Source organism: Oryza glaberrima, chromosome 1 (genome assembly GCF_000147395.1).
Source record: "Oryza glaberrima chromosome 1, OglaRS2, whole genome shotgun sequence".
Classification (NCBI taxonomy): domain Eukaryota; kingdom Viridiplantae; phylum Streptophyta; class Magnoliopsida; order Poales; family Poaceae; genus Oryza; species Oryza glaberrima.
Window position 1 is genome coordinate 38,301,093 of NC_068326.1, and position 23,825 is coordinate 38,324,917.

General features: G+C 41.0%; 2 protein-coding genes across 3 annotated transcripts; one reads left to right on the forward strand and one right to left on the reverse strand.

Annotated features, from left to right (window-relative positions):
- Window positions 1-4,959: 4,959 nt before the first annotated feature.
- Window positions 4,960-11,904, reverse strand: LOC127757583 (protein OSB3, chloroplastic/mitochondrial-like). Of its 2 annotated transcripts, none has more exons than XM_052283128.1 (9): window positions 11,459-11,904; window positions 10,635-10,773; window positions 9,881-10,034; window positions 8,286-8,383; window positions 8,037-8,199; window positions 7,907-7,963; window positions 7,401-7,462; window positions 7,152-7,320; window positions 4,960-5,274 (listed from the first exon to the last, which is right to left on the reverse strand). In XM_052283128.1, exons 1-8 carry the CDS (start codon window positions 11,824-11,826, stop codon window positions 7,174-7,176), a joined length of 1,188 nt encoding a protein of 395 aa, XP_052139088.1. In that variant the 5' UTR covers window positions 11,827-11,904; the 3' UTR covers window positions 4,960-5,274; window positions 7,152-7,173. The 2 variants fall into 2 exon arrangements, with proteins under 2 accessions (XP_052139088.1, XP_052139096.1); XM_052283136.1 differs by lacking the exon at window positions 4,960-5,274 and adding an exon at window positions 5,290-6,437.
- An 8,293-nt stretch (window positions 11,905-20,197) lies between these two features.
- On the forward strand, window positions 20,198-21,310 carry LOC127762700 (probable calcium-binding protein CML10). Its single transcript, XM_052287172.1, has one exon. The coding sequence runs from the start codon at window positions 20,334-20,336 to the stop codon at window positions 20,946-20,948; it is 615 nt and encodes a 204-aa protein (XP_052143132.1). The 5' UTR covers window positions 20,198-20,333; the 3' UTR covers window positions 20,949-21,310.
- Window positions 21,311-23,825: the final 2,515 nt, after the last annotated feature.

Below are 23,825 nucleotides of genomic sequence, written 5' to 3' on the forward strand. Positions count from 1 at the left end.
AAGTACTGTGCTAGAAATAGCTATATTTTGGGACGGAGGTAGTAAAAAATTCCCTGTTGTTTCTTCTGTTGTTGCTTTGGGCAGGTATGGTTCTGATGACAAGTCCCATCAAATAGCGCTAATCCCAAGCTAGCCATTCCACGCCGTGACGTGGAAATGAATTTATTTCCTTGTCAGCGAGAGGGGCGGTCCGTACGTTCAATATGGGTCCCATCGATTGCTGCATTGGTGTCTCCTCTTTCTGTTTAACCTTTTGGCTTTGCCTTTTGCGTTGCTCCGATCGATCCTACCCTCCCCAACAGGATAAACACGTACCCAAACACAGAATTTTTTTTGGTTGTGATCAACTGATATAGTGATATAGGGTACTTTTGCAACAAAAGGATGCCAGTTTTACTGTTTCTCCCTTCCCGGCCTGTGAAGAACATTGTTCGATCTGGCTCATATGTACTGTGACATATTATGCCGTAGAACATATACTTTCAAGATTGGCCTTTCTGATCTTGGCGTAATACAGTAAGTTAGTACTCCCCTGCACTTATCATTCTCCTGCTCAAGATTATTTGCTGGGGGGATACGATGACATGACCCCACAAAAAACATAATTACTGATATCTATGTCGATCTATTAATACTTGAAATAGTCGATCGACTGTAAAATTTCTACCATTTTAAGAATAATGCATAGACTGTAAAATTTCTGCCATTTTAACAATTATACACAGTACGTAGTTAAAATACTAAACAATCCCAGCAAAAAAAAATATTAAACAATAACTTTGTGCGATTCACTTTTCTATTCAAGCAATTCCATTTCTTGATCCTGTCGGCAGTTAAGAAAACAATGAAAGAATTGTGATATATTTAGAGAATACTAGTAAAATAACTTGTATGTCAAGACAGATAAGTTAAAATATTTCATAGCAATATTGTGAGGAAATGTTGTGTGATATTAAAAAATATAGAGGAGGAAAGTTACATTAACCCGGTGGGGTGAAGGTAACATATTCTACGACGTATGCCCCTTTTGAGATGGTTAAATTGATTGATTCATTAGATAATCTGATATTTTTTTGATAGCTACTTAAGAATATAAACAAACAAATTAACTGTTTTATATTTGAAACTTTGCTTTAGTAAAGTATTACAAGAAAATTTTATATAAATTTTTTTTACACAAATTTTAAGTGGCATTTTGAAGTTTGCACAAATATTTATAATTTTGATAATCCATTGCCAAACATTTCATGCCATACCATAATTTTGTACTACAATTGTACGTGAGTATGAACCTTGCCATAATATATTAACATATTTTCTATTCCATCTGTTTTAAGATATAGCTATCTTTGATGGCGGGGGTATAGAAACAAACATTTTTTTTCATTGTGTATGTAAGATTTCGCTTTATGGAATCTATGTAACTCGGGAGAAAATCTGGCCAAGCAATCCAGAATTCCAGATTAGCCATCGGCTGGTGCAGAGAATCCTAGCAGAAAGATTTCTGTGCACATACAGTGAGCTCAGCAAATGATTGCTTTGGCGCCATGTAACTGTCAGCTGCGTGGTTGCTGGAGAGAGACAGGGATAGGAACACCTTCTTTAGCTAGATTAGCCTCATCTTTTCTTATCCGGGGCTGATTAAGTTGATAGTTAATTATCCTAAGCCAACACTATTCGAAGCTTATCTTTTGCTATCATTGATGGAATCACATTCCAGTTTGCTCCCCTTCTCCCGTTTCCTTTTCTGGAAGATGTAGCCTCATGTGTTTCGCTGTGTCGGTGACTCGGTGGTCCGGCACTTTACTTATTATGGTACACTTTTAGCTGCATACTAGGCTACTGTCAACATTTTTTTTTGTTTTTTTTCATCACTAGCAGTTGTTGCACGTGTGTGGACCATTTTAAGTGGGGATCATTTTTGGCATTTCACAGTGAATACCAATGTAGACGTATGCATGAAGAAATTAAATGATCACACAATATCCATTGATTTCCTTACAACCGAAGACGATAACCATCATTCATGGCGGATATACTGATCATCAGGGACCAGATCATATAAGACCAAATAAATACTCCTAAATGGAGTGAAGAAGCACCTTTGGTTAATTTACTGGTGCATGTATGACTTCACTCATCAAGATTAAAATTGTGATGCATAACTGTATATAGAGTATGTCCAGATCTATAGTAGTAGGATGTGTCCCATCCAACCAAAATCCCTTTTATTATGGGACGGATGGAGTATCTCTTTTCGGTTACCATAACGCCTTATCAAGGAAAAAAAATGTGAATAAAAACTTTTATATATGTGCTCTTAACAATTTAAAAGCAATTGCTCGAAAATAAACTACAATAGAGAAAAACCCTAAATCACTGCAAAATTAAATTTTAAAATTCAACTTTTGACTACAGCTTATAAGCAGAAGAGTAAATTGATGGGAGTTCTTATGTAATATTTATAAAACACGAGAAAGAGCATTCGGTGTGTGGAACGGAATAGTAGCTGCATCACCACTAGAAACTTATGCTTTTGCTTCATTAAAATCCATGAAGTTCACAAATTTCTTTATAGTCTCCCATTGTTAAGGGCCCCTTTGATTTGTAGGAAAAGTGTAGGAAATTTGAAGGATTTCAATCCTATGGAAAAATTTCCTATGAAACCCTTTGAAACAAAGGATTGAATCCTATACTATTCTTTAAAATTCCTACGGAATGGGTAATCCTATAGAGATTTTAGAGAAAAGTTAGCAAGAGGTCCAACTTCTTAGAAAAATTCCTTTGAGTCTATCTCTCTCATCCCATTCCTGCGTTTTTCCTGTGGTCCAATCAAACGGTCATTCCTGTGTTTTTCCTGTATTTTCCAATCCTCTATTTTACACCTGCATTCCTGTCAGAATCCTGTGTTTTTCCTATTCCTCTGTTTTTCCATTCCTGCGATTCAAAGTGGCCCTAAATGGGTATCAAGATGGAGCACTTGTGTGAGTGTTATGTGGGTGTGCCTTCCAAATTATCAAGCACAGTAGACAAGGTCTTCTTACCAATATTGCATCTTAGATTGGGTCTTGACAAAACTTTAGCTTCAGGTTAGGTAATGTTGATGTACATTAATTGCACTTTGATCCGACTTTTTTCTTTTTACCAGGATCCTCAAAAATCACATGACTTTGTCATTGACATGTGGGTAGGATGTACACCGTAACTCAGACTCCTATCAGTGATAAAAGTTATGATGATTTTGAATGTTGAGAATTCTGACCCTCTTTTTTAAAACTTTGTCATTAGTGGTTTTTTGCCGCTCAAGCACAGCACCGTCCCGTCCAGTTTTGTAAGTTGTTGGCATCTTCCCATTACCATATTACTCTTGATTAGGAAGGCATCGTGCATGTCACGGTGACACCACCTTCATTGCAATTTATGAGACACCCTCATTATAGCCTTGGAGGGCATCAGGTATTCAGGTCTCCACTAACTCACCATCTGTTAGCTGCCAATACTTGGACATGTAGGTTGCAAGGTAGAACCTGTGGGAAAAGACAGGGCCCAAGGGATTAAGGGCAAGTTTGGCACAACTTCAGCTCTAACTTCACCTCTCCTAGAGTTAGAATCCGACCAAACAGTTTCAGTTTCACCTAAAATGTGAGTGGGATTAGGTGGAACATTCTCACAAAATGAACTAGAGAGGTAAAGCTAGGTTTAAGCTGCTCCATGACCCTACTTTAAACGCAACTCTTGAAGTTAAATTTAGGAGATGGAGCTCTACCAAACGAAGCCTAAGAGAGATAGGGTGGTCTAAACTATAATATAACATGTAACCCACCGTACAATTTCTTTAAATTTGTCTAAACTATAATAGGCAATGTTACATAGCCTAAAGTGAAACGATGTTGATAACATGTAACCCACCGTACAATTTCTTTAAATTAAAAAAATATCTAGGGTATTTCCAACTGAGGAGGGAGGCAGTGAATTGAAGTGGGGCAGGAATTAAAAGAGCCATGAGTTGCACTGCAGGCAGATATGTTTGGTTCGGATGTTACGTCAAAAGTATGAAATCGTGAATTCGATGGCTTGCATTGCACATTCGTGATGCTGGGATCTGGACTAATCAAATTGCGATCTATGGATAGGTGACAAGTTGGTGCCGTCCTTTTCTATGATATAGACATGTGTCGCCCAAATGCCCATTGAGGTTTTCGCCGCCGCGAGTGCGAAGAGCAATTAATTAAGTTTAATTAGCCAGTCAGGATCAGCTAGCTGGAGAACAACCAGCATACATGACGGTGACATGTGCAAAAATCCAACAGAAGTAATGGTGATTTGAAACTGTAAGTTAGGCTTAATTAATTGTGGACATGAAATTGAAGCCGCAGCTGGCAGTTGAGTGATGGGTCATTTATCGTCTCTAGCTGCCATCAAGATACCTTGTCTTAATCACCTATAAAAGGAAGATATCATAGCTCGATCTACCTCCAGACATCTTAATATTCGCACTTTTTACAAACGAGATTTCAAGTGTTTCCACGACTTGATAGGAGTGAGGAGCAGTAATACGCCAATGGTACAGAATTCGTTATATGGATGTGCATACTACTTTTTCTATTCAGTATTTTGGCCGCTATCTTATATGAGCCCCAGCGAGAAGCCTATAACCGCTTGTCTGTCTCACTAATCCCTCAAAAATTATCAAATTTCATTTAACAAAACTATGCTGATCCCTCGAAACTTATCAAATTTCATTTAACAAAACTATCGACTTTCATCGATGCACTAACACTACCTGTAGATAAGGTTGATAACCACGAGAATAGAGCAGTTATCATTGATAAAAGTAAATATCAGCTACTCCTAGTTAACTGCACCAGGAGACGATTCAACGGTTTGGCACTTCCACTGGTTGCTAGCCGTGCAAATGGGAAGCCCAGATAGGCAAAAACACAAAGTGAGCCCAACATGTCACACCAGCATCACATCCTACCCCTTTTTTCTCGTGAAAATTGATACCAAAATGATGGCTTTATCGACCCGTGTAATGGCCCTAGATATCCCCTTCCTCAGTAGTGCAACCAACGATTGATTTAGGTCCAAACGACCTCCCAATAGGCATATAGATGTAGTATGTATGGATGGGATAGGCAGATAAGACATGCATAAGAGATTATCAAATTTCCAAAATTCATGAGTGGATCCTTTCATCAACTCCTCAATCTTCATCTTTCCGGCCAGTCTCTTTTCCTGGACAGGACAGTAGTACCTCCTATGTCGTTGTATCTGTTAGAAAATCAATCAATTTAAAATTGATAAATGTGGATCTATGACTAATCAACATCAATGTTATAATCCTATGATAACAAGTCGGCGTGGACCACTCCCTTTGGCTTTTAGTAAGACGGTTTCAAGGACTTCCTTTTCCTTTAAAAGATTACTGAATCTGTGCAATTATAACCTAATCACACCAAAATATCGCCAAGATATCGAAATCATAACATCAAGGAATTATAGTGACACTCCAAAGTAAACGTTTTGATTTGCAAACTCACTAAAGTTGAAGCACCAATGCTGCATTCCCCCCAAAAAGAAAGGATTGTGCATCTATCGGCGAAGATATGGATTAGACACTGGAATCCTTCAAAAAGGAGCAGCAAAGCAAAGCTCATCACACACACACACCATGGGAGAGGGAGAGAGACCATTTAAGGGATGAAAAGTGGAGGTGTCCCAGCGAAGATACAAGCATTTGGAGGTGAGGTTTGGATGGATGAGAGGTTTTGATAAGCAATGAGCCAATGATGGGAATGGAGGGGAGGAAGAAGGGCCTTTGGGTCAACGGCTGCACTAAGGGGACACAAGCAGTTGTGTTGTGTGAGTGGGTGGGGGGTGGGGGCCTGTAGCCTCCGAAAGGGCCTTGGAAAGCAACGGAGGGGGCTGCATTTTGGGTCTTGTCTTTTCAAGATGCTCTTCAACTGGGAGTGGTAGCATCTACTCCTCTTAGGGGCCAGGGCTCTTCTCCACTTCTTTGGTGTGATTGTCCTGAGAATAATGGGTCATCTCCAGAGATAAGATGTTCGCACACCAATTAGTGATGGTTGCACTTGATAACTACACTTCTGTCTTTAGAAGTTGACATCTCATACGGGCCATGTATAGCCTTGCTTGGCGGGTCATCCAACAGCGACATTTTGATGCATCACCCTTCGAGCTTCGCTCTCCAATGGAATGTTAAGAACTCCAGCGACGGTTAGCTACTAAGGTGACCAATGATACTACTACAAGTAGAGCACCGGACTTGGTTGTCTGATTTCCAGTACAGTAACAGAGACCATCATTACCAGCATCTAAGAGGTAGTAGCAGAGATCTTCTTTGCAGTAAGTGCTAAGATGAACATCAGGGTTGTCGATGCCGTCCATTTCCAATGATAAGATCATTCCTGATTCTGAGCACCGACACAACGTGACAAGACAGTTATCATGATTGGAACCCCACCAATCTTGAAGGAGGCAAAACAAAAACTGTAACTTGGCACCAACCAGGCTGCTCTAAATTAGCACGAAACAGTGCTCCTTTTTTTTCTATTGAAAACTGAAAAGAGCAACTGCACAAATACAGTAGCAAGACCGGGGATGGCTAGAACTCAGAACAAGCTAAGCATTCCTATGGCGCTAATAAGGCTACATGGTCAAGGTTCTGTACATCGGCCGAGAGTAATAGAAAGACCTAGCAAAACAATTCCCCGATAGGCCCATAGTTGTATCAAAAACGTACTTTCCAGCCCGTGGGCAGGTGTTTTAGAACAGGTCCCCCAGATATGGCAAAACCCAGTAACAGTTCACCAAATTCTGGGGCTCAAGGACTTCAATACTAAATGGATCAACTAAAATCAGGGATATGACGATATGTATTGGCATTAATTGGAATGACTAGTATATACATCCTAACATAACCTTAATGAAACCGGGCCCACATGGCTTCCATTAGCGCATGTGGTAGTCAAGCCAAAATAATTTCATTCGCTAATACCTACCTGAATTAGGTATTAGCAGGCACTGCGACTTGCCTTAAAGAAAAAGAACCAGCTCCTTAAGACAACTATAATATTTGTACTAAATAGAACAAACCTGAGGTACATATTGCACAGGGAAGGGCTTACCACTGATCAGATCTCTTACAAATCATGAGAGGAAGGTCTCTTGCTTAAAAGGTGCCTTGGATGGTTTCGCCGGTGGAAGCGCATCTATAGCCCATTTAGGTGTCTGGGATCCAATCCACAGAGGCGTGCCATTTTCCTTGTGCTTGAAATCAGGATATTTTATTGAAGGCTGCATGTCAAACCAGATATCTGCAATGTTTAGCACCAATCTGGGAATAATAAACATAAAACGAGTTTTTTGAGACTCACCTTATCTGATCGGTTATCCCACCATTTTCCAGGATTGTCCACCAGATCTTGCCACAACTCCCCTGGAAACAAAACAATACACCATCACAAAAGGTAGGTTGCATGCAAATAATCAACTTCTGCTGTAGGGAAAAAGGTTTATATTGATAAGAAAAACATCATAAACACTAATTGAAGCAGACAAACATGATATTATCCTACATTATGCAGTATAACAGATAACCAAATATACAGCTATCGAGTATAAAAAACAGCAAAAATACATTAATCTTCGTACATATTTCAGGCACTTGAACAGAATAGTTTGCAGAGAAGTGTTAATGCCTTGGAGACTCAATGAGAGCTCAAGCAGAATAGCAATATAAACAGATGACACTGAGCAGTTTATTTACGAGGACAAATTATGAAAGTGGGTACTTATGTAAAGGATTATGACCAGAAACAATTATTGTGTTCATCATATGGTAAAATACTTCCAGTGAACAACGAACAATTCTTATACAAACCTTGTTTTTGTTTTGAGATAGAAGAAGAATCTTGACTCTTCTTTGCCCAGTTTGTACCTGTACAGGCTATTTGTAGTACTATCCAGAAATAAAAATAGATGACGTGAAAGTCAAACGGTTAAATTTTTACCATTGCCCTTGTCACCACCAAAAGGCCTGTATTTTTTTGCAGCACTGAAATCACTACTGAATACTAAATCATCCAACTTTTCCAGCACTGCTTTTGGTGCAGTGTCAAGCCAAAGTGCCTCTTTTGACACATTGTTTTTGAAGTCAGGATACTTCGCATTTATCTGTGTTTAAAGGAGAAGTGGTGAGAGTTGTAGTAGCTGACAGGCCGTATTTCACCAAAAGCAAACTTTATGAATAATATGCTCACAGATCCATTTTTCTTCTGAGGTCGGTTATCAGTCCAGTCTTGAGGATTAGCCACAACATCATTCCAGAGTTTGTTTAGCTTATCCTTGTTTCTGTAACCTGCGAAATATAATTAAACATAAAAAACAGCAAAAAGTTTCATTTACAATTGAAAGCATAGCTGAAAAAAATTGAATATAAGAAATCTTTACTATATGTCCCTCTTGTGTACTATAAAAGTGCAATCAATATGTTGTCTGCATATACTGGGGTTCATACATTGTTGGTGTGCGTTGTAAGGACTTGCTCGTTTGGAGGAAAACAAAAGTATTGGATCCTAAGTATTAATTCCTATGAGTGTCATTCGGTTTGTAGGAATGTAAGTATAGGAAAACCAAAGGAAATTTTTCCTTTCCTACAAGTTGTAGAGAGAAAACATACGAAATTTTCCATCCACTCAAAACTCTTGGAAAAACTCCTATGTATTGGTGTGTGCATGCATTCCTATTCCTCCACTTCTCCTATTCCTATGATTTGAAATTTCCTCCAAACCGAATAAACCCTAAAGTCTTGCATTCTTTGTAACACTAGTTTAAACTCTGTGTGTGAATCAGTATTCAGTACTGATGAGCAACTGCTCAAAATTTCAAGCACACCAACTTTTGCATCACAAAAGTTGTCTAAAAAGGTTTCCTTCAGTTTGAGTTTAAGTGTCAAGATAGACCTACACAATTTACCCTACAAAAAATAGTTAAAACTACTAATGTTTGCAAGTTTCATTCAGAAAATAACAGATACAGATTAAAAATTGAGTAAATGCACATTGGAGCACCCTTTTTTACCAATCTTGCAGCTTGGACCAGGGTAAGCAGCACATCACTTTGGACCAGAGATCTTTGAAAAATATTCGACCTGTTCTTCCTCTAGCTGTCCGACCTCCACTCTCTTCCCTCTCTATATTGAGATTTCCATGTTGGTAAGTACGCTCTCCCCTGCCCTCACACTAATGTGCAGTGAGCTCCAGCAGCGCCGACACCACACGCTATTACGATAGGTTCACTTCTTTGCCATCCCCATTTTTTCCTCTGCTTCTTGATAGTCACGAGCTCATGCTTGAGTATGGGGGCCAGCTCACTGGAGCAGCAAGGTTGCGGGTGACAGAAAAGAGGAGAGCCAGAGGAAGAACTGGTCCGAAGGGGAACATTTTGTAAACACATCTGGTCCAAAGTGAAAAGAGTGGCTTATCCCTGATCCGAGCTGCATGGTAGAAAAAGGAAGATCCCCTACTGTTTTGGGTCAAAATTTGGTATTAAAAAAAAGGATGACCGATTGTGCAGTTCTCTAACAAATTTACTAGTCAGGGTGCCCAAATTCATTGACTAGACTCACAATACTGTGAAACTGGTGGACAGGTGAATAAAGGTGCATGGCTGAAAGAAATTGCTTTGTTAGTCATGCCCATTGCCCCTAATTCACAACCAAAGAAATAAACTAACAAGAGTATAGTGAACAATAATGAAGCACTATTACAATTTTCTCAGTGGTACAACGCGACGAAGATAAACTTAGACATAATGAAGCAGGGGGGATGAATTTAGTTGGGAGTGAATACAGCACCTGAAACTGTGCGTGGTGGATATTTAGGGATGAATTTTTTAGTTTCAACTTTCTTTTCAGCCTCAACAATCTGCATAAATCCCTCCTCTTCATCCACCATGCTATCTGCTTGAACTGCATTACCACCAACAAATGATAGCATTTGGGCTAAAACCTGGAATATATTAATCAGTACAAATATTTTATGCCAATCATATAAACAAAAAAAATAAGAAACATAATTATATCATGCAAGAGAAAGAAGCGGGGAAATAAGAATTGTTCACTTTAAAACAATCCATCCACTATTGAGAAAAAAAAAGAGCTGCAAGATTTATTCTTCTGTTTGAGGAAAGACTTCATGAAAGTACTAAATAGAGAAAAAAAAAACAACGTTAGCAAAAAGAATATTGTGAAGAGATGATACACAACATAGCCCACAGACCCACTCGACTTTCTGAGCAGCATATCTCGCATTAGATTGTCTATTCTATCAACTTATAATATAATTGGTAGTATTTTCATTACCACAAGATGCAAAAGCAAAGTAGTAGCTGGTTAAAGGTAAACTTGTGAACACAAGAATAAAAGAGAGTAGACATCGTCTGATCTGATTACATGTCATTTCTAATATTGAATGAACTGAAAAGGTTTCAGTATGGCCAAGTACAAGAGACAAATAGGAAGTTTCTATCATGTGTTATACGGAAGAAGAACAGCATTATATTTCCTGGCACTAATATTATTCAACAAAGAATGTCCAGTAGCTACATACCTGAATGTTTGCTTGGCCATCCATAAGTTTGGTCGGTGGGATATCTCCAGTTAGTTGCCCAGACACATATATATGGTCCTTCTCTTGCAAGTGAGACGCGGCAACTTGTGCCAAGTCATCTTGGAATATTATGGGAATCCTGAAAATGGAAAGTCGGTCAGGGAGGTATCCAAGAAAAGTGAACACTGAACTTGCAAACGATTGTGTTTCCTTCCATAGAATCAAACATGTCAAGTCAAATACACACTAGGAACAAGGCAAGGCTACTGTGTGCTGATCGCTGGAACTTTCTGGACCTGCGTGATCAAGTTTAGCCATCACTGATGATAAAATTTGCGCATATTTTCAGACTTGATATAATAGCAACAAAGGTTGACCATGTTCCATTGCCAAACATTTAGCCCGATAATGTCTTCCAGGAAATTGTTATTACAATAAATCCCTGCAAATGCACTATCAATGCATTTTGCAGGGAAAAAACAAAAAGGTACTAGAAGATATTGATATTTTCCGTTCCATCCAAAGTTGATGTCAGCAACTTTGCCAATCATACCAAACCAAACTGTTTGACGGTACCAAAACACAAACCAAACAGTCCTGAAATAAAATACTTTACCCATTCTACATATTTCATCCCCAATTCTACACATAGTTTACTTCGTCTGGGAAACAAATGGCACAAAACCATGCAACAAAAAGGCATAGGCGGTTTGTGCTACAGCATTTTCAGCCTCCTTCAGTCCCAAACACCGCCAAGTACCGACCGATCACAGTGACGCAGTGCGTAGATAGATAGATATAGGGAGGGGAAGCGATGGCCGTACCAGAACTTGGGGTAATCAGCGTGGCGGTCCTGCACGAGCACCGAGACGGCGGAGAACCGGCCGTCGGGCAACCGCTGCAGCTGCACGGGCGCGCCGACGGTGCCGACGAGGCGCACGGCGTTGGCGACGCGCGGCTGGAACGCGATGGTGGACGGCCGGGGGATCTCGGCGGGGAGCTTCTCCCTCTGCCAGCCCGGCCCCCTCTCCTCCTCCCCCTCCCCCTCCACCGCGGCGGGGGCGGCCGCATCGGCGGTCGGCGGAGCCGGCTTGGTGCGGCGGGCGTAGGTACGCTTGGAGAAGGCGGCCGCGGGTGAGGAGGAGGCGGGGAGGAGGATGCGGTTGTTGAGGAGGCGGGCGAGGTGGCGCATGGTGGCCGGCAAAAACCCTAAACCCTAGAAGCGGAGGAGGAGGAGAGAAGTGGGGAAGGAGACGGGGTGTGATGTGAAGCTGTGAATTGGAGGAGGTGTGAAGTGTTCCTTTTAACTGGTGGGCCGTCCGGCCGGCTGGTAGAGTGGACCACCGTCGCGTCCTGTGTTAGTTGGGCCGGTGATCTGGCCCAGTTTTGTGGGTCAGAAAAGATCCCTCATTTTAACCCTGAGTTCAAATATCATCCTCGAGCCATAATCCCAGTATCCCTCGTCTTGCAAAACCGGTGTACCCGAGATCCCAATCAATATAGTGCTTGGTATTAGCCTAACAAAAGAAGAGTCGAAGGCAGCAGTTACCTCATCAGCTGGATGGAGTGCTACTCAGTGGCGGACACACCCATTGGGCAGAGTGGGGTCGGCCGGTCCAACTACGGTCCGAGTCGCCCCACACCCCTAAACCTCATTTCTATTCCTGTTTCTAGCATATTAATTATCAGTCTACTATTGAATAATCAGATAAATCAAGTATTTTAAGTAGGAACAACAACATTTATGAAAATTCGTGTGTAAGTAGTACCATTTTGACCCTTTTTGATTTTGCCATACATAAAATTCGATTTTCTTTCTGTTTCTTTAGTGCATAATACAATCTACAGTAAAATAGTTAAATTGGCAATATATATATAAAATCCATTTTACTCACTTAAACTATTTTGGCGAAGCACTTAAACCCCTAAAATAATTTTCATCTCATTTTATACCCCCGAACTATTGAAAGTGGTTCCCCTTATTGTCTAGATACATTTATCTTTTTTTTATCTCTCTACATATAAGTCATATGTTTTTCGACTACCAATTTTCGTTGTTAACTTTCTCGATGTTCGTGCCGTACGCTGTTGCGTCAATGCCGTGAAGCAGTGACTATGGTTTTGTATGCGTTGTGGCATCCAGGGGCGACACCATGTTGAGCTTGCCGAGTGCACAGGCACGAGGAAAAAATTTAGCTTTTAGTTATTAGCATCTAATCTCCACCTTTTGTGCACTCCCTAGAAAAATAATATGTGCACCACCTTCAGCTGCCTAGCAGGCTGCAGGCAGCCCATGAAGGCCCAAGAAAGAGGGAAAACGAAAAGCCGTCCCTCGCCGCCTCGCGCAAAATGCCTAGCCCGGCGCCCCCAAATCGCAGAACGGCGGAAGCTGGAAGCGGCGGAGCGGAGGCACTGCACGGCGCACCCACTTGCCATGATCGCTGGCCACCGGCTCACCGCTCAGGTGCTCAGCACGGCATGGTAGCACGCCTCATCGAGCAGGAATCGCTGATTGCAGGTTGCGGCATCAAGGCATCAAGCCCTCCACGTCTCCTCCCTTTTTCTGCATTGCGATGGTATGAAAACATTTCTTGACCAATTTTGGTGCAAATTAATTTCTTTTGAAGCAATAAGATAGTGTTTCAATTGATTGATTACCGATTCCCCTATATTGAATTGAATTATATTGTTAGGGTTTGCAATTGAGGTTATAGTTTTGCTTATTGAAAAGAAGGTCTAAAGAATTTGGCGGGACTTGAGGACCAGGAGTTTAACTAGTACTGAAATCATGTCAAGTAAGTCATCAATTTTTTTCCCGATCTAATTAGCATTTTTTACAAGTTATTATCGTCTCATCAAGAACTCAGCTTAATTATGTATTTTGCCCATTGCTATGTAGACATGTACTACCGGATTTTTCATTTTAATAAGCATTTTTTGTCATTGTATATGTTACATTTACATTTCTATTACATGCGTAAATGAAGTGTGCACTCAGGTTCTTCGTGCTCTAGATTCGTCCTGGTGGCATCATCTAATGAGGGCTAGCTCCGCCGCCCCATCTGTATCTTGAACCTGCGTCCGCCACTGGTGCTACTGGTTGACATCGGTAGCGGCCGTAAGCAGTGAGGTTGCCGTAGCGACAAGGCGACGTAACGCCCTAGCTCTGGCCTGGAAACTAAAGTGTCACGTAGAGTAGCCGCCGCCCGCCGGTGCGGTCTGTCATGTCAACCGTGTGGCGCGCGGTGAGAGGGGTGGGGGGTGGGGGGGGGGGGCAAAACGTGCTGGCGATTGCAAAGCGCTATGGCACGCGCGCCACAAGACGAAGGCGATGACACGACGACGCTGATTTGCGGCGGTTGTTTGGCCGGATCGACCTATGCGGCGCAAGTACGACACCACCACGACTCGGACTCGCTGACTCCCTTCGCCTCCATCATCAACTGCTGCTTCCCAGCGAGATAAACGTGTTGTCGTTCAAAAAAAGAGAAAAAGAAAAAGAAAAAAACGCCGTATCGCCTCTGCTGATTCACCACATTCGTACAGTACGCCTGCTTGTTTCATTTTTCAGAGTTCAGCCCGTACGCTTACTGGTATGTGCGTGGTACAACACTCGAAATTGTTGCTGTCAAAGTTTATATGCTGCTAATATTTTGAATTAGGATTACAAAATTAGGCCCCTTTGAATCAAAGGATTTATGTAGTAATTTCATATGATTTAAATCCTATGGAAAATTTTCGTATTTGGCCCTTTGATTCAAAGGATTGAAGCTTTCCAAATCCTATGAAATTCCTATGGAATGGCACATTGCATGTGGATTTTGGAGGAAATTTAGCAAGAGCTCCAACCTCTTGGAAAAATTTTCTTTGAGTCTATCTCTCTCATTCGATTCCTGCGCTCCAATCAAACGACTATTCCTGTGTTTTTCCTATGTTTTGCAATCCTCTGTTTTACACTTCAATTCCTGTCAGAATCATGTGCTTTTCCTATTCATCCGTTTTTTCTACCCTGCGATTTAAAGGGGACCTTACACTGACGATGTAGGCGCAATTGAAACAGTATAAGTGTCGCTTGTCTTGTCTCGTCGCAGCTCTAACCTGGATAGGCTTGCATTTTTTTCGCAGCGACCGAGCCATGTTATGCTGTTCCCTTCGTACCACGCCTGCATGTATTGCGTCCCCCCCCCCCCCCCCCCCACACACGGGACCCACAACATTTATCAGCAACTAGGTGGCAACAATCGATCAAATCTTATAGGACCCACATATATGCACTATAACTATTGTTATCTTCACAATGTATGTAGATAGCAACTAGTATTAGGAGGAGAGAGGAAATAGAGACAAATAACATATTTTATCCTATATGGGCAACCCATATGCTTATGGGTAGCTTTTGCTATTTTCTTGCTATGGACTAGTTCCACAATGTGGTGAGGTAGCTGAATGAATATTTTATTGCTTATGGACTAGTTTTAGACTACATTGTGGATGCCCTTAGTATCGCTATTACTCCCTCCGTACTCATAAAGAAGTCGTTATAGAATAACGACACGGTCTACAAAACACAACTTTAACTTCTTGTTTCTATAAAAATATTTATTGAAAAGTGATATATGTATATTTTTATTATAGCATTTTTCAAGACAAATTTATTCATATAATTTTTATATTTTTAAAATTAACAACTTGAAAGTTATTAATGTATTATATTCTCAAGGTTTGACTTAAACATTTTACTAAACGACTTCCTTTACGACTACGGAGGGAATATAATATAAGCGATTTCCACTTTTCCTAAAAATAAATTTATTTTTTACTCATCCTACTCGTGTACCAAAACAGTATTAAAAACTAAAATACCTCTACTTAATTATATTCCAATATTGCAATTATTTCTTATTTTATTTACTCCCAATATATTTATCTCGTATTTTAATGAATTCCGATGCAATGGTTAATAAAATAAACTTACCTCAGGATAACTATTAACATGTCACAGTAGACTGTCACGTCACGGTAATGTCCGCTATCAACAGTGCTGAATAGTCGTTGAACGTTAACAGTATACGAGACGTGCATGAATACGAACCATGAACTGACCAATGACAAGTCTCCACACAGACTAATGATAGATTTCACAAATTTCAGTTACAGTAAGATAAGTATTAGATTTGCCTCAATCATACAAGTACTTGTCTACTCGATCGATCTGTTACCATTATTACAGAACAACAACCAGCCACCAAACCTTAGGAACACCTAACAGCAGCTCACATGGGGCTTTGTACTCCGAATTCCGGAAAAAAAAAACAGTAGTATACTGTATTCACAAGAGTACTGCTGCTGCGTACTGACTACAATACTGTACATGTACTTGTCAGTCCTTGTTTCTGAAGACGACGTTTGGTTAATATTCTTTCCCAGCTGAACATGAATATATGCATGATATCTAGCAGACATCTGTCGATCTCCTGCTCGACGGATCACCACAAAACCAACATTAGTGCCTTCCTAATACCCTGTCATCTGCAGCAGCAATCATTAGATTAGATGCTATAAACAAACAAACATTCTGGGAGTTGCGGTTAATCAACCACGACGGCTGGATGATATATATATATATATATATATATATATATATATATATATATATATATATATATATATATATATCAGAGTCAGCTAAACAAATAAAGTCGTGGTATCGAATCATAGAACCATAAGCCAATAAAACCAATCAAGTGAAAGAAAGGGCTATGTATTTGACTTCACAAGATAAGAAACGCGTTAATTCCTCTAAAGAAACGGACACACATACGTGTTGTGCACTCGGTGTCACCAATCTGTTTCTTATCAGAAGATGGCATATCACGAAGAGACGAGACGAGGTGGAGCCAGTGCAAATGGGACACATCATACGCAGCTAATTATCACCACTAATCAATCAACCCAACGAACAAAACTAAAATCCAAAAACAAACTCGAGAGAGAGAGATGAAGATCAAGTACGGTACGGCGCATGTACGTACGTTCAGAGAGATTCAACACGGTTTTGGAGCCAGGGCCGTGTCAAAAACGGCCAGATTTTGAAAGGATTTTTTCGCGTGTGCGCCGAGCTGTTCCTAGCTGGTTTGTGGTGGTGGTGGTACACGAACACAAGTCGGTCACGAGCGCACGAAGTATAGGAGAGAGACACACACCTATACTGGCTCTCTCGCGCGAGCACGCGAAATTTCGCGGAAGCTGCACATGAGCTGCGGCAAAAAATGGTACAGCCTCCAACTCGTCGCGTCACCTTCCATCTCCATCCATCAGTCGATCGGTCGGCCGGCCGGCCGGGCTGCCGCGAATTCTGGATGACGTCGGTTTGCACGACCGAGCCGGTTATGTTTGAGAAGAGAGGAATCCTCCCTTTGTTCCACGGAAAAAATAAATCCTGAATTGGATATGATATATTTTAATATAATAAATTTAAACACTGTTTAGATTTATGATATATCATATCTAGTATTAGTTTAGTGTTTTATATGACGGAGGGAGTACAGCAGATTGAGACATACTCCACCCATTAAAAGAAAAACTTAACCTACATTCTCCTCTATACCACGTATGAAAATTCGTTGTATTAGTGTATAATTAATGAAATATTAATTATTTAAACTTGAAAATGGATTAATATGATTTTTAGAGCAACTTTTCTATATAAAGTTTCTTAAAAAAAATAACATAATTTAACAGTTTGGAAAGCGTGCGCATAAAAAATGATGTTTTGTTTTCTTCTCTTTGTCTCAAACTTACTCGGTGGAATTTCGTTGAACCTTTTTCCAATCGTGGTAGAAAGCGTTGCACTTCTCTAATGCTACTATCTAATTAATTTACCATTTACGTAGTTTGGATTAGGGAGCAATGGTTATAATTGCCCACGCGTTTGTCCTTGAGGATTTTGATGTCGATGGCATTTTCAAACGTGTATAAAATGATGCCCATATGTTGTGACGAGGTGTGGTGTGTTGTGTTTGGGTTGAACTTGAACTGTTGGGTTTGTGCAACGGCATATCTGGAAAAAGGATTGCTACAGAGGGGTAGGGTGTAAGCTGGCCTATGTTGTTAACCGTCCTATTCAATCAGTTAGCTTGTTGGTACCTTCTGGCTTCTGCATATCAATGTTACCAGTAATAACTTTGGCCCTGTTTAGTCTCCACATAAAATTTTACACCCTATCACATCACATCGAACGTTTAAACACATGTATGAAGTATTAAATATAGGCTAAAAACATAACTAATTGTATGTATAAAGTATTAAATATAGGCTAAAAAATAACTAATTGTACAGTTTGCGACTAATTTACGAGATAAATCTTTTAAACCTAATTGCTCCATGATTGACAATGTGGTGCTACAGTAAACATGTGCTAATGATGGATTAATTAGGCTTAATAAATTCGTCTCGCTGTTTACTGACGGATTCTGTAATTAGTTTTTTTATTAGTGCCCGAACACCTCATGCGATACCTTATATAATATCCGATGTGACACGGTAAAACTTTACATGTCTGGATCTAAACACCCCCTTTGCTAACCTTGGCGAATTTTGTTTTGTGAGTTGAAAATATGTTTTCTTCTAAAAGTTAATCAGAAGGTAGAACTCCAATGAGGAGAGTGTGTAGCAAGGTTAATTCATTACTCTCTCCTTACTTTCGCATTGGTTGGAAATGCTTGTTCAGATTCCGGCGAAAAAAAATAATGAAGAAAAATTAAGAAATGAATGGCAAATCAAGCATCTCAACGACAGCTAAAACCGAAAGGCCAACAATGCCCCGGAATTTAAAAACATGAAACATGAGACCTTTTCGTGGCAGAAATAAACAAACCAAGGCCGTGTTTAGTTCCTTTTCACTTTTTTTAAGTATACCAACACATATTTTAATTATTAAACGTAGACTAATAACAAAACAAATTATAGATTCCAGCTGTAAACTGTGAGATGAAGCTATTAAACCTAATTAATCTATCATTAGCAAATATTTACTGTATCACCGTATTGTTAAATTATGGCGTAATTAGGCTTAAAAGATTTGTCTCGCAATTTACATACAAACCGTGTAATAGGTTTTTTCGTTCATATTTAATACTCCGTACATATATGTTTAGTCTAAATATTAGATGTAACGGAAGAGTTGTAAGTTTGGAGTGAACGAAACACAGCCCAACCCATTGAGCTCATAAAATATACTCGTATGCAGGATTGGACGCACAACTTCATTCATTCCTTAATACTCGGGATTCTTTGTGGCGAACGACTCGTAGTATGTCCTACTGTGGCACTGCTGCCATAGTTCTCATATTCTTTTAGTACCAGTCGTGCTAAAATTCAATGAATTTTAATTGGATCAGTCATATCGTGATACCTAGAATCTAGCAGACTCTAGTATTAGAATATGTCTCATAACTAAAATATTTTATAGTTTAAGATGAATGAAATATAATAGTTTCTATAACCATAATAATAATATAATTTTACAGTAGTTGCACGATGCAACCCAAAACGTTACCAGCATTGAACACCCTCAAAGTATTCACTCGACTTGGCCGTGGCCCTTGGCTGATTGGCCCACATCCTACTCTTCCACTTATATAGCCAATAGGATAGGCTCAACGGCCTAAATAAGATATTATAACTAAGGCTGTGTTTGGAATAGCATCTTCCTAGCATGCATAATAAATACGGAAGTAGAACGGTCCATTAGCGCGTGATTAATTAAATATTAGCTAATATTTTTTAAAAAAATGAATCAATATGTTTTTTAAGCAACTTTCGTATAGAAACTTTAAAAAAACATACTATCGTTTAGCAGTTTGAAAAACGTGCGCGTAGAATATGATGGAGAAGGGTTGGGAACCCAGGGTTCCAAACACAACCTAATATTCCTTCCATCCTAAAATAAATAACTTTAGGGTTTGAAGTTTATTCCAAAATAAACTAACTTTTATCTTTTCCACACATATTTTTTGAACTACTAAACAATGAGTTTTTTTCAAAAAAAAATCTATAGTAAAGTTAAATCCATTTTTTCAAGTTTAAAATAGTTAATGCTCACTATACTAATGACTCATTTCATTTTAGGTATCTTGTCCTTTGCTTATGATAGAATACTAACTATAGCAATATCAGGATATAAACAAACAAAAGTTAAGAGAATGCATATTTTTTTCATGTGTTAATGCTGGATAAAACCCAAGATAAGAGGTGGCACAACTGGTTTAGGCTTATCCAGATAAGTGACAAACACTATTTACTATATTACCACGAGAGCACAATTTTAGACGCCACCAGGTTCCAGCCAGCCGGTTTCAACTCTTACACGGTTCAACCCCTAAAGACGGCATGACAGCCACCACAGACAGAACTCTCCAGCTGCCACAGGAGAGGGAGGCCACAGCAAATCCCGGGGGTCCCCAAGCCGAAAACGGTTACCCTCAACGAGATAAATCCGCAGCACTCCCCATGTTGGGATTATTACCAAACGAGACGCACGAAACCCAGCCAAAAATCAAGTGACAACCCCTACGAAGCTTCCACGAAGCTCACTCCCCTCCCCCCTCCCCTCCCTTTTTATCTCCCTCCTCCTTCGCCTCCTTCTTCCTCCTCATCTCATCAACCTCTCCAAATCTCTCGATCTCCCATTCGAGCGAGATGAAGCTCTCCATCCAATCATTCGCCCGCAAGCTCTCCCTCCCGTCGCCGAAGCGGACGTGGAGCAGCAGCGGCGGAAGCAGTAAGAGGGATGGTGGCATGTCCAAGAACGGGAGCGGCGTGAAGCGGGCCATCTCCCGCAGCGAGGCGTCGTCGTTCGCGTCGGCGTCGTCGGAGTCGGAGTCGTCCTCGGACGACGCGCTGATGGCGAGGTCGACGCCGAGGTCGGTGCTCCCCGCGGAGATCTCGCGGCGGGAGCTGGAGGCCGTGCTCCGGCGGCTCGGGCACGGGGAGCCCGACGACGAGGAGCTGGACGCCGTCGCGGCCATCGCCGCCGAGGCCGAGGCGGGCGGCGGGGAGGACGAGCTGATGGAGGCGTTCAAGGTGTTCGACGCCGACGGCGACGGCCGCATCACCGCCGAGGAGCTCCGCGGCGTCATGGTCGCCATCCTCGGCGGCGACGGCGACGGCTGCAGCCTCGACGACTGCCGCCGCATGATCGGCGGCGTCGACGCCGACGGCGACGGCTTCGTCGGGTTCCAGGACTTCGCCCGGATGATGATGGCCGCCACCGCCACCGCCACGGCGACGGCGGACGGCCCGAGATCGTGGTGATCCATTCCTCCGTTCCCGCCAAAAAGATCGGACGGCCGTGATGCGCTCTGATGTGGTGTGCTTCAACTTTTTTTGGCGCGCACTAGACGATGGAAAAAAAGCCAGCACTACTAGATGCGCTGCTAATTAAGTACTCTACTAATCCAAGATGAAGAGGGAATATTATTATTAGCCTAAACCCAACCTGTAAAATCCATTAAGAGAGAGTAATCCCAAGGCGAATGCTTCGTTCTTTCAATTTTTCAAAATTTAATCCTCCAACTTGGAGTTGGAGCTGTAAGCCTAACGTTGCTGTGTGAATCGGACTTGTATCTTGCTGCGATCGAGCTACTATAAAACATTCTTTAGATCTTATGGATTAATTTACTGCACTAACTACACGACTACTCCATTGAGGTGATCTGAATGAATGAATGAATGAATGAGTGGATTGCAGAGGAAAATGTTGTTATTTTTCGTAGAATGATTGGAGATTCCGATTCGCGTAGGCTTGACGAGACCGGCTGCGTCTGCGTGATGGCAACGTGGCAGCTTTGGCAAGCAGCTGGAACGTGTTCTTTTTGTCCATTTCCCTTTAGGCATCGGGCATGCGGTTTCCGGCTAGTTTCATCTGGATTAGCTGCTACTGCTCCACTGCTTTGAGTGACAGTAATGTATAACCACTTTGCTGATTAACAAAAACAAACAAAAAAAACTGATACATTGTACAGTAACTCTTTGTGGTTATTCTACTCTTTGTAGTATATATTTTTTCTCTCTCTTGCTGGTTCTTGAAAGGTGCCCATGTTTCTGTCTATTTTAGCTTACCAGAAATGCTCGGGCAAGTTCCAAGATAAGGCCCATGACATGTAGTTTTGCAATCAGTGATCACAAGATGATGTTGTAGCTATGGTACACCATATAGTGTAGCACCTGGTTTCATCGCTTTCACGGTTCATTTTCGCCTTAACAGGATAAATACGCCACTTCATCTCAGATGGTCGTTCTTCCTTAAAGCTGTGTGCTGATTCCAGACCTAACCTTGCCTTTTCTACTATTTTTCAAAAGAAACTGTTTTTTAAGACTGTTCAAAATAACTCTGCTCTTCTCTGAAGAAAATTCAGTGGCAAGTTTTTCCATTAAAGAAGTACTTAGTAGTTAGTACTAGCAGTCACTCTCCAAGCGTGCAGTGCTGCTGCCTTTCCTTCCTTTTATCGGTGCTTCAAGAAACGCTTTACAGTCCAATGAATCCTGACACCCGGATTATGATTAGCAGCCTGGAGGAGTGTTTGATTCAAGTTGAAGCCGTACACTAATTCTGAATAAACAGTATAAGTACAAGATCATGAACATTCAGACAACGACCTTCCAATCAGGAGATCAGATTTGGTCAACCTGTCATGGCAAGGCAGCTCCTATGACAGCTACTAGGACTGGAGTAGTTTGAGTCCATCTTTGTGATTTCCAACCTGCATGAAGTAGTAAAGCTTTGAGCAATTGCCTAGCAGATGCCCTGGTAAGCTGCCTTTCTTTTCTCTTCTGAAGATTGGTAAGCTGCCATGGAGTTTCTTGGTAGAAACTCGAGGCCGAGCAACAGTGCATCTCTAATATTTGGCAGTTTTCGGCTTTCTGCCTGAGGAAATTTCTCAACAATCGCTAGCCAGGCCATGTTACTGCGTAAAACCATGCTCTTAAGAAATGTGAGTCAAAGAAGAGTATCCTGCTCTGTGATGCAGTTTTTGACCGAGGTCAGGGAATATTTGTACTCCTACAACCAGTAGTACGTGTCACTGCTACTACTCCCTAATACTAGATCCCAAAATAAACCAATCTTGTACTCTCGCATGAGATTGATTTATTTCGGACGAGACAACGTATCTTATACTATAAATTTAAACAAATATGTTTAAAATCTATATTTAGATTTATAGTACTATAATATACATCACATTTGATATTAGACTGTCTATCTAGATTAGATTTATAGTAATAAAAAATGTCCCGTCCAATTTTAGTTTTTTATATTTTGAGACTGAGGGAGTAGTACTCATACCTCGGCATGCTCATCGGTCACCTTGGTTGCAGCAACATTAGCCTGCGACTTGTGTTTCTCTCGCCATTGTTACTGTAGCAGTATTAAAGTGAAGCTGCATTTCCGGCCGTTACCATGGCGACAAGACAAACGCAGCTGCACCTGCAACCTCGCCGCATGTGAGCTCTGGCCACACGACAATGGTCCCCGTCACGCTCGTCTTGCCCTGTCGCCGCCTCGCCTCGCCGGCGGGTAAATCTAGGCCTGGATTAGCAGTTTCGCCTTTGCAATTTTGCAGCGCGACGCAGTTGCCGACCTGCAAAGCGAGAGCGACTCTCTTTCGCATGCGTTCTGGGGTTTGGTCCGTCAACGAAACGGAGGTGCGTGCAAGTGGGTTAGAACTTCCTCCAAAAGCTCAGGGAAAGTGTGCTCCACTAGTCTAGTAGTAGTAGGAGTATTGCTTTGCTAGTTTCAGTTCGCTTTGTACTCGGAACAGTAGGTGTGGCTGCGACTGCAATAGTGCAATGCAGGTTTCGCACCTACTACTACTTCTACTGTTGAGAGCCAAGTTTGTCTTTGTCACTCACTTGAGCCTTTTCTCTTTTTCAGATCGAGTAGTAGTATTCCCACCATCCCATTTTAAGTGTAGATATGGTTTTCCACGTCCAACTTTAACCGTATGTTTTATTTAAAATTTTTATAAAAAAAATTTATAAACATAAGTCGCGAGTAAAGTATTATTTATGTTTTATCATCTCATAATAACAAAAATACTAATTATAAAAAAATTTAAATAAGATGGACGATCAAACTTAGGTACGGAAAATTATGGTTGCACTTAAAATGGAACGGATAGAGTAGTAGAT

What these genes read in the sequence shown, in the direction of transcription:
- LOC127757583 (XM_052283128.1), bottom strand. Translation starts at nt 11,826, where the DNA reads ATGCGCCACCTCGCCCGCCTCCTCAACAACCGCATCCTCCTCCCCGCC. An exon ending in TCCACCACGCACAGTTTCAG is followed by an intron (nt 8,384 to 9,880) that starts GTGCTGTATTCA and finishes TATATTTCGCAG; the next exon opens with GTTACAGAAACAAGGATAAG. An exon ending in CTCAGAAGAAAAATGGATCT is followed by an intron (nt 8,200 to 8,285) that starts GTGAGCATATTA and finishes CTTTAAACACAG; the next exon opens with ATAAATGCGAAGTATCCTGA.
- LOC127762700 (XM_052287172.1), top strand. Translation starts at nt 20,334, where the DNA reads ATGAAGCTCTCCATCCAATCATTCGCCCGCAAGCTCTCCCTCCCGTCG.